At 35.2% G+C, this 14,192-nt stretch overlaps 2 protein-coding genes across 2 annotated transcripts; both read left to right on the top strand.

Annotated features, from left to right (window-relative positions):
* The first annotated feature begins 10,130 nt into the window (after positions 1 to 10,130).
* On the top strand, positions 10,131 to 11,234 carry LOC128924104 (UDP-glucosyltransferase 2-like). The gene has a single exon (XM_054235894.1). The coding sequence runs from the start codon at positions 10,207 to 10,209 to the stop codon at positions 10,729 to 10,731; it is 525 nt and encodes a 174-aa protein (XP_054091869.1). The 5' UTR covers positions 10,131 to 10,206; the 3' UTR covers positions 10,732 to 11,234.
* Positions 11,235 to 11,883: 649 nt separating this feature from the next.
* Positions 11,884 to 13,858, top strand: LOC105219096 (UDP-glycosyltransferase UGT5). Its single transcript, XM_054235893.1, has 2 exons — positions 11,884 to 12,200; positions 12,255 to 13,858. The coding sequence occupies exons 1-2, from the start codon at positions 11,951 to 11,953 to the stop codon at positions 13,559 to 13,561; spliced, it is 1,557 nt and encodes a 518-aa protein (XP_054091868.1). The 5' UTR covers positions 11,884 to 11,950; the 3' UTR covers positions 13,562 to 13,858.
* Positions 13,859 to 14,192: the final 334 nt, after the last annotated feature.

Genomic DNA, 14,192 nt, shown 5'->3' with positions numbered 1-14,192 from the left:
TTCTCAAATCAAACAAATCGGTCGGATCCCACGATCAATACGGTTATCTAAGAGTAATGTATATTTACAGAGAGAGGGAGAGAGATGACAACTTTATCATAAAGTCCATCAATCGTTCAAAGCCAACTTGGAACCTTTATATCCCGTTTTTGTTGGATATAAACAATACCTCCATAAGAACCAGACCAATTTGTAAAAAACACCCTATTCAAAATAGCCTTCAAAATACAAGCTTCTTCAACTAGCTCCTACTGCTTCTACGCCTATCTCTCATTTCTCTTATTATACTTTTAGTTGACTTCGTTTTAATATTTTAGCTCCTGACCCTTTCACATCGCTCGCTACGTTCGCTCGTTCACTGAGCACTTTGCATGCGCTGAATTGTAAGCAGTTTGCGTTTATTTACATTTTTTCGGTTTTAACCTAAATTTTCGTTCTACTTCTTGCGGGCTTCCTGCCCATAGTTATATATACATTTTTGCTCCAAATTTAAAAGCAAACTTTATTTTATACACAATCCGTGTTTATTTAACTTGTGGTCATAGTCAATTACAGGTACTAAATAAATAATACAATAAAAAGCCATAACAAAGGATGGAGGTAGTCAGAAGGACTCGCAAAGTTTTTTAATTGCACGAAGTACTTGACCAATTAATGTACCAACTTTTGTTGGGAGTATAATGAAATGGCAAAAGCAACGGAAAGCATAGATTTTTTTGCACACAATTTTGAATAAGTGATTAATGGTTGGAGTGAGTGAATTGCAGTTCAACTAAATTATATGGAGAGTTTCAAAAAATGTGATGAAGGACGTAACCTTGCCATTGGCTAATTCTTGCGAGAAGTAGTTGAGTAAGTGAGAGTAGCACAATTACCCACATATAAGTACTACCGCTTACTCTTATTGAAATCATAAGGAGAATTTCTGTTTGACTTTAACAGACTATTTCTGTTTTCCCTTTTCTGCTGGAAATCTTCTTATCTCTTTCAACTTCGCTCAAAAGTGTGATTAACTCAGTTCTTTAATCCCTTCCTTTATCTTGGCTCCTACGTCACTGTTGACAGTCATAACTTCGAGGTCGTAGATAATTTCGTATACCTGGGAAGCAGCATCAACAACACGAATAATGTCAGCCTCGAAATCCAGCGCATAATCACTCTTGCCAACAGGTGCTACTTTGGACTGAGTCGGCAATTGAACAGTAAAGTCCTATCTCGACGAACCAAAATCAAACTCTACAAGTCGCTTATCCCGTCCTGCTTTATGGTGCAGAAGCTTGGACGATGTCATCATCTGATGAGACGACACTAGGAGTTTTCGAGAGGAAAATTTTGCGCAAGATTCATGGTCAGAACATTGGCAACGGCGAATACCGCAGACGCTGAGAGCAGTACGAGTTATACGACGACATTGACATAGTTCAGCGAATAAAAAGACAGCGGCTACGCTGGTCATGTTGTCCGAATGGGCGAAAACACTCCAGCCCTGAAAGTGTTCGATGCAGTACCCGCCGCACAGTGGGGCCAATGGAGATCATTTCTCGGATTAATTAAAAAAAAAATATATGAAGATCCTTCAAAACTAAGTATACTTGCTTAAAGTACACAAAATTCTACATCAGTAAACAAAAAAATAAATGTCAAATACGTAATAGTGCTTACGTAGTGAAGCTACAAACTTGACACAAAATCTATTTTTTTGTTTTTTAAAGCCGCAGATCTTTTGTACGTAAATTGTGTTTTTGTAAAGTAATTCTAAAAATTTGTAAAACTTAACCATGGAACCATCAAACTCAGGTAATAATTGAACTAGTTTGCTAAATTGTGTGTAAAGTTATAATTGCAAAAGTATGTTTTTTTGAGATTATATATATGGAGTCCAAAAAAAAATTAATTTTCTTAGTTTAAGTAGACAAAAAGTTGGTAGTTCAATTGAGTTCAGATAAGATTTAAACACCATTGGAAAGCCTGAACAATTAAATGTTATTTTAGAGAAATTTAGGTTGCGCATCAGTGCGCCTCAGAAAATATCCTCGCATTTGTAATAATATTCCGTATGCAATTTATAAATTAAATTTGCTTCTGGACTGTAGCTTGTGCGCCTAACGGTTTTGTTGTTGTTTTTGTTGTTACATTTACTGTTGTTGTTTATATTGTTGGAGTTTCGTTGCTTTTGTTGTTGTTATTTTATATTTTTATTTTTTGTTTTGTTTTAATATACCATATTTTAAGAGTCATGTGATTAAATTTTGCAGGAACATGCTCAAACGTCGTTTTTTTTACTCGCCTCAGCTTGTACAATATTTTCAATTGTGTCAGCTGTAGGACAATGGATGATAAAATCATGCATTTAAAAGAAGAGCTAAAAAAACGTACTGGTTATTCTGAAGACAACTCTCAAGTTTTCAATTAACGAATAAAAAAATTTGTATTTGAGTTTAAGAAAAAATGGAATAAGGCCCATAGAAGGGAAGATAGATTTCTATCTGATATTAATAAGAATTGGCTACAATCGTCAATTGGGTTTCCACTAGGTCAAGCATGTAAAAGAGGTCGAAAAGAAATTTCATTTAGTGACTCTAGTGATTCGTCTAAATTAAAAAAAAACTAAATTTTTAAGAGATACCACAGAGTTACCAGTTTTACTTCATGCAGCAGAAACTAAATTAAGAACAACCGGCTCCGTAGAAAAATCAAAAGCGATACGTAGTATCGTACATTTTTCACCATCAACAGCCAAAAGGTTTAACGAAAGTTTAAAGAAACCTGTAGTCAGTACAAAAATGTCTAATCTTAAAGCTCTAGCTGTCTTCGTAGAAGCTAAGCTATCTCGCTACCAATACAATGTAGTTAGACAATCTGCTCCAGATAAGTTTCCGTCATAAAACGAGAAAAAAAGTGCTATCCAGAATATCGGTGCATTACAATAAGCGAAACTTCCGCTGAAGTAAGTTTACAAGCACTATTAAACCACACAGCAGAACGATTAATACAAATTCATGAAAACCGTATTGACTCGTTAATTAACCAAAAACTCCAACTATCGGGAATTCCATTCAAGAAAGTGCAGCCGCGAAAAGTCTAATCAAGATATTCTCAATTCTTTTTTTTTAACCTCAGATCCAATAATTTCAAGCATGCGAAGATTGCCAAAAAAGAACTTTCAAAATTTACCAGAATGATGATGATGATAATGATGATGATGATGATGACGTCGACGATGACGATGATGATGTTAGTGAAGGTGACAATTATTACAATGAGAGTTTAGATACAGATGACATCGATATTAAATAAGAACTTTTTGGAATTGCTTCAATTCTATAGTAATATATAGTAAACCATTATTTTAATATTACAGCTGCATCCAAATCTTCTTAAAAACTATTTGTTGTGACTAACTGGATTTGAATAAAATATAAAATAATCAAAAATTATAAAAATAAAGCTCCAGTTAATTAATCCGAGAAATGATCTCCATTGGCCCCACTGTGCGCCGGAGGAAGCCGAGGTAGGGGAAGGCCTCCACTCCGTGGGAGGGACCAGGTGGAGAGCGACCTGGTTACACTTGGGATCTCCAACTGGCGCCGAACTGCGAAGGAGAGAGAGAAGTGGCGCACTATTCTCGATTCGGCTATATCCGGCTAAACGGTTGCAACGCGAATCATATACATACTTTCCCTAGCTGCCATATATGTAGCTAATATTAGGATTCTCACACATACGGCGGATATTATACCATATATTTCGATTAATACGTGAGATTAGAAAATTAACTGATCGTATAATCTTAGGAAATACCCATGCGCTCATATCTATATCTATATATCTTAATATATAAAAATCACGTGTCACGTTGTTTGTTTTCGATGGACTCCTAAACTACTGAACCGATTTTAATGAAATTTTTAACACTGTGTGCAGTTTGGTCCAACTTGAAAGATAGGATAGTTTATAACTCTCCTTATAGTCGCATTATTTATTTATTGCAAATTATTTGTTTATTATTAGCAAAGAGCTATCCACCAGTTGATAGCGCTAAGTGCGCTATGTTACAGTAGATGGCGCTACATTTCTTTCTAAATTTTCATGGATTTAGGCTGTCATAACAAAAGCTGCCACTTGCTAAAAACATTAAATGAAAATGCGTTGTTTGAAGTTTATATTATTTGTGGTAAAGTTATACGAATCTATGACTTCCAATATTCTAAATTTAAGAAAAAATCACATACAATCCGTGAAATAAATAAAGTTATGTACATATGTATGGTCAGACAAATAAGCAATGCTGCCACTCTTTTCCAGGAAATCTTCCTCGAATTTGGGAGATTTCAGAGAAATTTAGGAAATCGCAGAGTTGATTTCTGCATGTATTTCCTAAATGCAAAAAAAAATTCATTTATTTGCATTTAGGTATAGAATTTTGTATGGCTAATGCCCGGTTTCACAGTCCATACTTAAGTTGTGCCTAAATAAAATCTTAGCTAAGTATTGTTGCAAACTGAGTAGTCGTTTGCGTTTCACAGTCAATGCTTAATTTCTATAAAATTTTATTATGATATATGGCAACGTTATGGGCAACATATGTTTTACAAATGTCATTCATAAAAATATGTTTGAAATATTTAAATTATAACAGACAATACATAAATTTGCGAGGAAAATTATATCAAAAATTGATGAAAACAACAAAAGAACCCCAAATTTCATCACTAGCGAGTCGGAGCACTTATGGGAACTGAAGGAAAAGTATAAGCTGTTATTGTTAGCGTGTTGGAGAGCCATCTTCTTTATTTGTTTACACGCTACACAACAAAACAAAGAACGAACTTCACCAAAAATATTTATATTGATCAGAGACGTTATTCCCTGAATATATTATCATTCCATACAAATAAATGGCCTTGAACAGAGTTCAAAAAGCGTTTTAACTATTTCAAATAAAAATTGGGCGGGGCGAAGTTCGCCGGGTCAGCTAGTATGTATATAAAAATTTCATGTCACGTTATTTGTCCGGGATTGACCACTAACCGACTGATCAGATTTTAATGAAATTTCGCACACGTCTACATATTGGTCCAATCTAAAAGATAGGATAGTTTATATTCAAATTTCAGTAGCAATAGTCAAGCGTACAATTGGTCAAGCGAAAATTTGATCTGGATGTCCTAATATAACTTCACACTCTTCACCCCTGGCACTATGAGAATTAGTATTATAGATGATCAAGATCGGATTACTGCAACGACTAAAAAATGGAGTTAACCCTATCATGCCGGAATTAAAATGGGCGGAATTTACATTTTTTTAGGACAGATATATATTAGTCTTAACTCAAATATGAAGTGATAAAAATTTCAAAGTTCTATGTATCCTGGTTCATTAGTTACAGGATGTTGCTTAAATGCACAAATTAAATTATTATAAATAAACTAAACACTTCTTTTATAAAATGTTTTTTTAAATAACTCTCTTATATTTACTTATTTATATAGTTCAGTTTGTTCCACTCTGCGGAGAACGCCTACTGAATGAATACGTGCACAGCTCATAACAAAAAATGTAACTGGAAGCTAGCATAACACATAAGTGTACATAATTGAAAAAAACCGCTGGTCAAAAAAATTTAAATACCGAGAATTAGAAAATAATAAAAATAGGGATGTATCAACGTTTCAAATTAAGCTATAAAATATGGAATACTTGATCACGGTACAGAAGGGCATCTGTGGTTAAATTGGCGAGGTCACAGCCCAAAAAAGATTTTTACAATGGACAAAGTTGACTACACCTTCCAATATAACATAACTCTTATTTCTGACAAGGTCAATGTAGATATCAGAATAAAACGTGGCAAAATATTTGCAACGATAAGCTTTTCGAAGTAGGAGGTGGGAGGGTTTTCTTCTACCTGGTAATTTCCGACAATCTTTTCCTAAAATATGTTTGATAATGATTATATTTTCAAATAGTTAGTGACTGCCTAAATAATTTCATTTTATCAATCAGTTAACTAGAATATAATTTAACGTATACCTTACCCAGAGCAATGCGTGGCCCGGTCACTAGTACCATATATAATACATAACCATTTTCAATATCCTAGTGGACGTTATGCAAATAACATATGGGCCAAATGGTGTATTGTCTTAATAAACTAAAAATAAATAAATTTCTATAGTATAAAAAGTTTGGTTAGAACCGAACTGGACCATTCCTTACTTGTTTTAAAATAATCAAAATTTCAAATTTTTTGTCACGGCTTATTAAAGTGCAATTTTAATGAAAGTTTAATTTATGAAGTATGAAAATTTAATATTTGATATTACTTGAATAATAAAATGCGCATAAATAAAATGCCTATCAATATTAAATAAGTTTTAGTAATGGATTGACTATGAATGTATGTTATCTTATTAAAACATATTTGTATACTTATGTGAGCTTACTTTAATATTTAATATATTTATTATAAGCACTTTATATGTTTTTTAGCCTTGAAATTATATTAAATATTTTTAGTGTACTTAATAAATAGCTATTTTATATCACGATTATTTTTTTGTATACTGTATTTTGTGAATTTTTATGAAATTTATTTCGATTAACTTTTCTTCATAATTATATTGAAACCATTTCTAAAACCATTTATCGGATTTTACAAATACATATAAAAATATATTTTCACAATTAAACGAGAATTCGCTGCATTTCACCATTAACCACTGCATATTTACGCCTAAGTGCGATTACACGTAAATACTCGTACATGAACTTTTTCATTATATTGCTTTCGTGTTGACCATCGCAAAGTATGTGTCATATGTGAGTAAGTATGTACTAAAATTGCCTCTTTTATTATCTAAAGAACATTAGTGGAGGTACTTGCGCACATACTTACCCCTTATAAAGTTAATTCTTAATGAGAAGAAAGTGGTGATAATGTCCGGTGACATCTTGGTATGCTGACTATTTACAACGAACAAGGAGGACTTTCTGCGCATCATTCGTTTGTGCAAGGTTTTTCAAGTTAGAGTTGGAGTTATACTCGGAGGTTTATCAGCCAGTTAGTGGAAAACGAGTATTTACAAGAATATGTGTTCTGGTGACCGTAGAACGTTGTAATAATTATAATGTTGGCTTTAGTTCTCTCCGAACCGCTATTCTGACGTCAAGGAGTATAGCATTCAATATTAGTAATCAGTGTTTTCTGTTGATCGGTTTTCACTTCTCGCATGCCGCAATTTTCGTTGTAGCCTGTTTTTGAAGGCATCTGGTCGACGGAATTCTGTTTTCTTCTTCGTAGTTCGTTAAAAACTTTTGTACTCCCGGAGAAAGAAAGAACGGACGAAGTTTGGGTTGTGCGGCAGCACTCTAACCATCGTACTGCTGTATGGATATTTCTCCAAATCCGCTTCTTCTTAGGTCCATAAATTACGTCAATCTCATTATATTCCAAATATACCGACGACTTGTTAGTAAAGGAGTACTGTTGTGTTTCTAGTCTTTATATTCTGGGGCAATTGAAACTCATAACAGTGTAATAAAGACTTTGTAGGAAAAATATTCGAAATGGAATATAATTCGGTGAACTTTAAAGTTTTTAGCCAAAGTTTATATTTGCTCGGTAATATAACCGTAGCAACTTTTGTTGCTGTAAAGCAAAAGCACGTACCCATCTGCTAACATTTGGTGTCAACGACTATTCGTACGGCACATAGAAAAGCGTAGCAATAAAAATAAGAAATGGCTCTCTCTCTCTGCTGCGGCTGAAATAAAAACGCTATAATGTCAGCGAAAAAATTGTAATTTATGTATACGAGTAAGTGCACAAAGCGATTACAGCGCCCAACTTAAACACACATTCCCACACCTATTTATTTATACTCGTATATGTATATATGTACATGTGTGACTATATTATATAGGGTGTATTTGGGAGTCGTCAGCAACCACACATACAAAAACAAAATATTAAAAGCATTTATTTGTAAGGCAGCCTTTGATACTGTATTTGTTTTGTGTCGATTTTTTTTTTTGTTTTTGTACTCAGTCAAATCTGATTTTTTGCCACTGTGGCATGTTAAATTATAGCTATGTACATATGTATGTACCTAAGCGAGAGTAATGCCTTAAATGACTGCTTACCAGAAATTCCGTCTGTGTGCGCACACACCTACGGATGAATGCTTGAATATGTATTAGTCCTTACATTACTTTGTGCTTGTATACATATGTTGCCTTCAGTGATTTCTTGTGTATGTATATAAATATGAGTATAGATAGGTATGAGATTGCTTACTTGTGTGCGTTTGTGTTTTGTCTGCTTGTGTAAGCATTCATCAAATAGCTGACGCCACTGTATACCCTCAGTAAACCACATATGTGTCCGTACAAATAGCACTTGAAAGGTACGAGAACGGTCTGATAAGTACTTAGGGTAGAGAAAAAAATTTAAATTTGGAAAAAAACTGTTTTTAAACCGACTGAAGAATACGTTTTCTAAACGTCTGCAAAGTTGGTCTTTGTGGAGGCTATTATCACATTAATCGCCTCAAATGTGAGTGTGTGTTTTTTATGTTTGGAAACAAAAAGAAGTCGCACTAGGTTCATTATGGAGAAGACTGCAAATGGTGCAACAGTTTGTAGTCAAAGTCTAACAAATTGCCCAAAAAGATTGCGGAGATCTGAATTATCGCTGGAGAAAAGTCACCTTATACCGCATCCAAGCGCTCTTTGATTTCACTGCGCGTTTTCATTTCCAAAAACATCCACTATGAAGCCATTTTTACCGCCTGCTAGTGCTGGTTGCGTCTTTGTTCGGTGAAGTTAATTAATTATCGGAATGCTCTCGCATTTTGTTTCATTTATTCACTGCAAACAGCATTACAGTTTGAGAATTAGTGAGTAATAATTAGAAGAGATTTGCAATTGCAACTATTTATATGAACTAATTATTTAGTTTAGTTAGTGCACAGAAGCGATAAATTCGAAAGAGTTCGAGCATTACATAACCATACGAGCAAATTGGTTGTTAAGATCTATCGAACATATATATCTGCTCGTAGGAATTCCATTTAAAGAAATTCCTCTGGATTATCAAAATTTTTACAACCATAAATGGCAAACCAAGGAACAAATATATGTATGTATGTGATTGGCGTTGCAACCGTTTAGCCGGTTATAGCCGAATCGACGATAGTGCGCCACCTCTCTCTCTCCTTCGCAGTTCGGCGCCAGTTGGAGATCCCAAGTGTAACCAGGTCGCTCTCCACCTGGTCCCTCCAACGGAGTGGAGGCCTTCCCCTTCCTCGGCTTCCTCCGGCGGGTACTGCATCGAACACTTTCAGGGCTGGAGTGTTTTCGTCCATTCGGACAACATGACCTAGCCAGCGTAGCCGCTGTCTTTTTATTCGCTGAACTATGTCAATGTCGTCGTATAACTCGTACAGCTCATCGTTCCATCGTCTGCGGTATTCGCCGTTGCCAATGTTCTGAGGACCATAAATCTTACGCAAAATTTTCCTCTCGAAAACTCCTAGTGTCGTCTCATCTGATGTTGACATCGTCTAAGCTTCTGCACCGTAGAAGCAAGACGGGAATGATAAGCGACACTTGTAGAGCTCGATTTTGGTTCGTCGAGAGAGGACTTTACTGTTCAATTGCCTACTCAGTCCAAAGTAGCACCTGTTGGCAAGAGTTATTCTGCGCTGAATTTCGAGGCTGACATTGTTCGAGTTGTTGATGCTGGTTCCCAGGTATACGAAATTATCTACGACCTCGAAGTTATGACTGTCAACAGTGACGTGGGAGCCAAGACGCGAATGCGCCGACTGTTTGCTTGATGACAGGAGATATTTCGTCTTGTCCTCATTCACCTCCAGACCCATTCGCTTCGCCTCCTTATCCATGCGGGAAAAAGCAGAACAAACGGCGCGGTTGTTGCTTCCGATGATATCAATATCAATTGAAGTAAGACTGGCTATTTTCAAGCAAACAACTTTCTAACAAAGAAAACAAACAAATTCATTTTGTTCATAGCATTCGAACTAATTGCACACCATTACATCGAGTTAATGTTTAATAATACTTGATATTAAAATACGCTCTCTCATCTAAAATTTATAAAAGGAAACTCTGCGGAGATTGCAAAATCAGTCGGTGACAAACTAGTGTGGCTACTGTATAGAAACTGAATTTGTAAATATGAGACGGATTGCATTTGTAACATTGACATTAGCGGTGGCTGCGATTGCACCAAGATTCACGGAATCGGCAAAAATACTTGTTGTATGTCCTTGTATGGATCCCTCGCAGTATATCTGTGTGCAGTCGTATTTGAAGACATTGGCAGCGCGCGGACATGAAATCACTTCGGTATCGGCATTTCCTCAAAAGAAACCGTTAAAAAACTTTCGTGATATAACATTAATTAACAGGTATACCGAACGAGCGCGAGAGATATCTGCAACTTTCCATGATCGACCAATGAAACCGCTCGATGCGGCAATCTATTGGACTGAATATGTGCTGAGACATAAGGGTGCGCCACAATTGCGTGAAGCCGCACGTCATTGGAATTTTCTACAACGCCATAGTGTCGATACAATCGCGATATTATTTGGTATTCCATTGTTATTGATTATATTTATAACTCGCGGTATTTGCAAGTTGTTATTGGCTATATTCAGAAGTAAAGACCGTGAGAACAAGAAGCAAAAGAACGAATAAACATGGAATTTCGTAAACGAGGCTATAGTTACCAGATTATAGAGATAATTCTAAGCAGATGACAAAGACTACAAGAAGCTCGATTGGGATTCCTCGCCATGAGGCCTTATGTTCAGAAATTAAATAAATTAATATTTTTTTAAAAAATTAAATAATGCCTTTTAAATTTATATTGATGTGAGATATTGAAAACTGTAATTATTCATTAATTTCACGGATTTATTTTTTTAAAGCGATAGTTTTTATTTGAAAGTACAAAATCGGACTATAAGAAAGAAAGAAAAGCGATTTGATCAAACCAAGTAATATTTGTCTGTAATTTTTACCGCTCGAAAGCAGCTGAGTTTATGTTCGGCGATTTATTTCTAAGATTTGTAATATCACTTTATTATCTAAAAGTGTAAATGTTGAACTTATGATAAGCTGAGGCTTGATAAATTAGTGTTTTAAATAATATTGTGTAAGTTGTGATAAATGAACAAATACAACGAGCAGAAAGTTGATATTGTTTTTTTATTAATATTATTTATCACTTTTATATTACAGTCTTAGTAAAGTAAAGAATGATTGATTACCTACGAGAGCTAAATTGAAGTAAAAAGGGTGTTTCTTTCAACAGTATGATATATTCATTGACATCATAAGCATACCAAAATAGTGCTACCATAACCTTGTTTCCAAGAGATAGGCTTGATGGTCCCTGTTTTCTTGTACAAATTAAAACCAATTATTAAATTTTTGGTATTTTCGACCAAGTTTGCGTAAATATCTTTCCCGACTGTCTGTCGTATGATGTACAATAGTTTTGGTACAACTTATATAGTATGAACCTCAGAATGGTTAGAATCTAATTTATATATGAGCAGATCGAATATATCTAGGACCAACCTCGAACACTGAATTATACAATATCATTTGCTTATTATGATCAGTCCGGTGCACAGCTCCTGCACTGTTTATTACTCACTAGGGAAGCAATGTTTTTTCCGAAGATTAAGAAACTCATGCAAAAGCTTAGTTTTATAGTGCCATAAAGTGTATTAGGGATTTAGAGATCTCCATTAAGTTACTAATATCATAAGTTAGTGTGGTACGCAGATTTGTTCAGCCTGATGTGTTCTCTGTTGTCTAAATAAGTATAAAGATCAAGACCCTCACAGTACCTTGGTTTAGTCTAATACGAAGTCTGTTGGTGCGTATTAGTTAAAAAGTTTTCAAAATGTGTGCAATCAAATGCATAGCTATTGTTGTGTGGATCTTAATGTGTAGTTTAAATTCATTGGAATCCGCAAAAATACTTGCTGTTCACCCAATTCCGGGTCCTTCTCATTACATGTTTATACAGTCGTATTTGAAGAGATTGGCGGCGCGTGGACATGAGATCACTTCAGTTTCGCCTTTTCCACAAAAAACACCCATAAAGAACATTCGTGATTTAACATTACAAATAGACAAGTCGGGACATAAAGGTAAGCGTAAAGTTTTACGATAAAGGAAATTTGTTTTAATTAAAATCATTTTAGAAAGAATAATCAATTTGATCGAAGAAGCTTATGAAAGTAAATTGGACCAGCTGAAGAGGGTTAGGGACTATGTGACATCGTCTTCTTTGCTTGTGTTGAGGAATGAAGAATTTCAAAAACTATTGCGCTCAGATGAACAGTTTGATCTCATCATTATCGAAGTATTCTGTCAAGATTCGCTTTACGCATTGGGTCAACATTTCAGAGCGCCAATGATTGGGGTGTCCCCATTTAGTACAGATGTTGTGATCGACGAGTTGGTGGATAACACTTCGCCGGTGGCATATGTACCAGCACCTAGCGGCACGAACTTGGATCGCATGAATTTCTGGCAACGCCTAGATAACCTATATGCTTACACCATAGAGCTTTTGTATAATCATTTAGTTATAATACCAGAGCAGCAGCGATACTATGAAACGTATTTTCCTAATGCGACTATGCGCTTAACAGATGTTCGTAAAGATTTTTCTCTTTTGCTGCTCAATCAACATTACTCATTCAGTTGGCCACGTCCATTAGTGCCGAATGCAATCGAAGTGGCTGGTATGCATATTGATCACAAACCAAGTAAAATACCAGACGATATGGAAGCTTTTATTAATGCCTCCCCTAGAGGTGCTATCTACTTCTCAATGGGTTCGAATATAAAGAGCGAATTTTTGCCGAAACATAAATTGCAAGATATTATGAACGCATTTGCCTCACTGCCCGTGAACGTGTTGTGGAAATTTGAGAAGACTGATCTAGTTGGTAAACCAAAGAATGTCTACATTAACAAATGGTTTCCACAATCCGACATACTAGCTCACCCCAAAGTGAAACTTTTCATTACACATGGTGGCATGCACAGTCTGATAGAAGCAGTGCATTATGGCAAACCGATTGTGGGTATGCCAGTATTCTACGATCAATATTTAAATGTGGAAAAAGCAGTGAGTAAAGGTTTCGGTCTTGCTCTTAACTTTCGAAATTTCACCAGTGCCGAGCTGCGTGATGCCATTTTGGAGGTATTGAACAATCCCAAGTATACCGAACTAGCGCGAGAGATATCTGCGACTTTCCATGATCGACCAATGAAACCGCTCGATGCGGCAATCTATTGGACTGAATATGTGCTGAGACATAAGGGTGCCCCACAAATGCGTGTTGCCGCACGTCATTTAAATTTCTTACAACGCCATAGTGTGGATACAGTTGTTGTGTTATTTGCTATTCCATTGTTGTTGATTTTATTAATAACTCGTTTGATATTGGTTATATTCAGAGGTAAAGATTATGTGAGTAAGAAGTTAAAGCATGAGTAAACTAGGGAATTCCATTAGTGAGTGTATATCTAACTGTTTAATGAGATAATTCTAAGCACATCACAAAGACTACATAGAGTTTCATTCGGTTCTTCTTACATCTAAAAGATTTTAAATAGATAATGAGGCGACATAAATTGCTTACTTTTATTTCCATAATTGTTAAGGGCTGATCAATATGTTTCTGATAGTATTGTTGATAGAGCCAATGTAATTGATTTCTTTAAACAGATAATGTGTAATTTTATATTGTTTATGACACTTTCAGTGCAATAAAAATATTTAGAGCAAACTATATATGTTAGTAACTTGTAAGTGAGAAATCACGGTAATTAAATAAATTAAGGTGAATATGCTAGTCCTTCAAAAAGTCTCTTTATCAGCTATTGACAGTGTCATATATCATATATTTGGCCGCATAAGTAATTGAAAACAAGTAAGAAAATACTAAGTTCGGGGGTAACCGAACATTTTATACTCTCGCAATTTATTGATATAGTTTTATTAAGATATCACAGCTTTCACTTTTCACACTTTTGATAAGCCCTCATTTTCTGAACCGATTTCACTTATTTTCATCACCAAGGTACACTATATCCAGGACGCTCACTTAATTTTGCTAAGATATCTC

The sequence above is a fragment of the Zeugodacus cucurbitae genome, unplaced genomic scaffold (assembly GCF_028554725.1).
Source record: "Zeugodacus cucurbitae isolate PBARC_wt_2022May unplaced genomic scaffold, idZeuCucr1.2 ctg00000295.1, whole genome shotgun sequence".
In the NCBI taxonomy this organism is placed as follows: Eukaryota; Metazoa; Arthropoda; class Insecta; order Diptera; family Tephritidae; genus Zeugodacus; species Zeugodacus cucurbitae.
This window is presented reverse-complemented; position numbering and strand designations above follow the sequence as displayed.

Bases quoted from the DNA above. Each gene is read 5' to 3' on its own strand.
- LOC128924104 (XM_054235894.1), top strand. From the start codon at position 10,207: ATGAGACGGATTGCATTTGTAACATTGACATTAGCGGTGGCTGCGATT.
- LOC105219096 (XM_054235893.1), top strand. From the start codon at position 11,951: ATGTGTGCAATCAAATGCATAGCTATTGTTGTGTGGATCTTAATGTGT. The intron at 12,201-12,254 runs GTAAGCGTAAAG...AAATCATTTTAG, and splicing joins AGACAAGTCGGGACATAAAG to AAAGAATAATCAATTTGATC.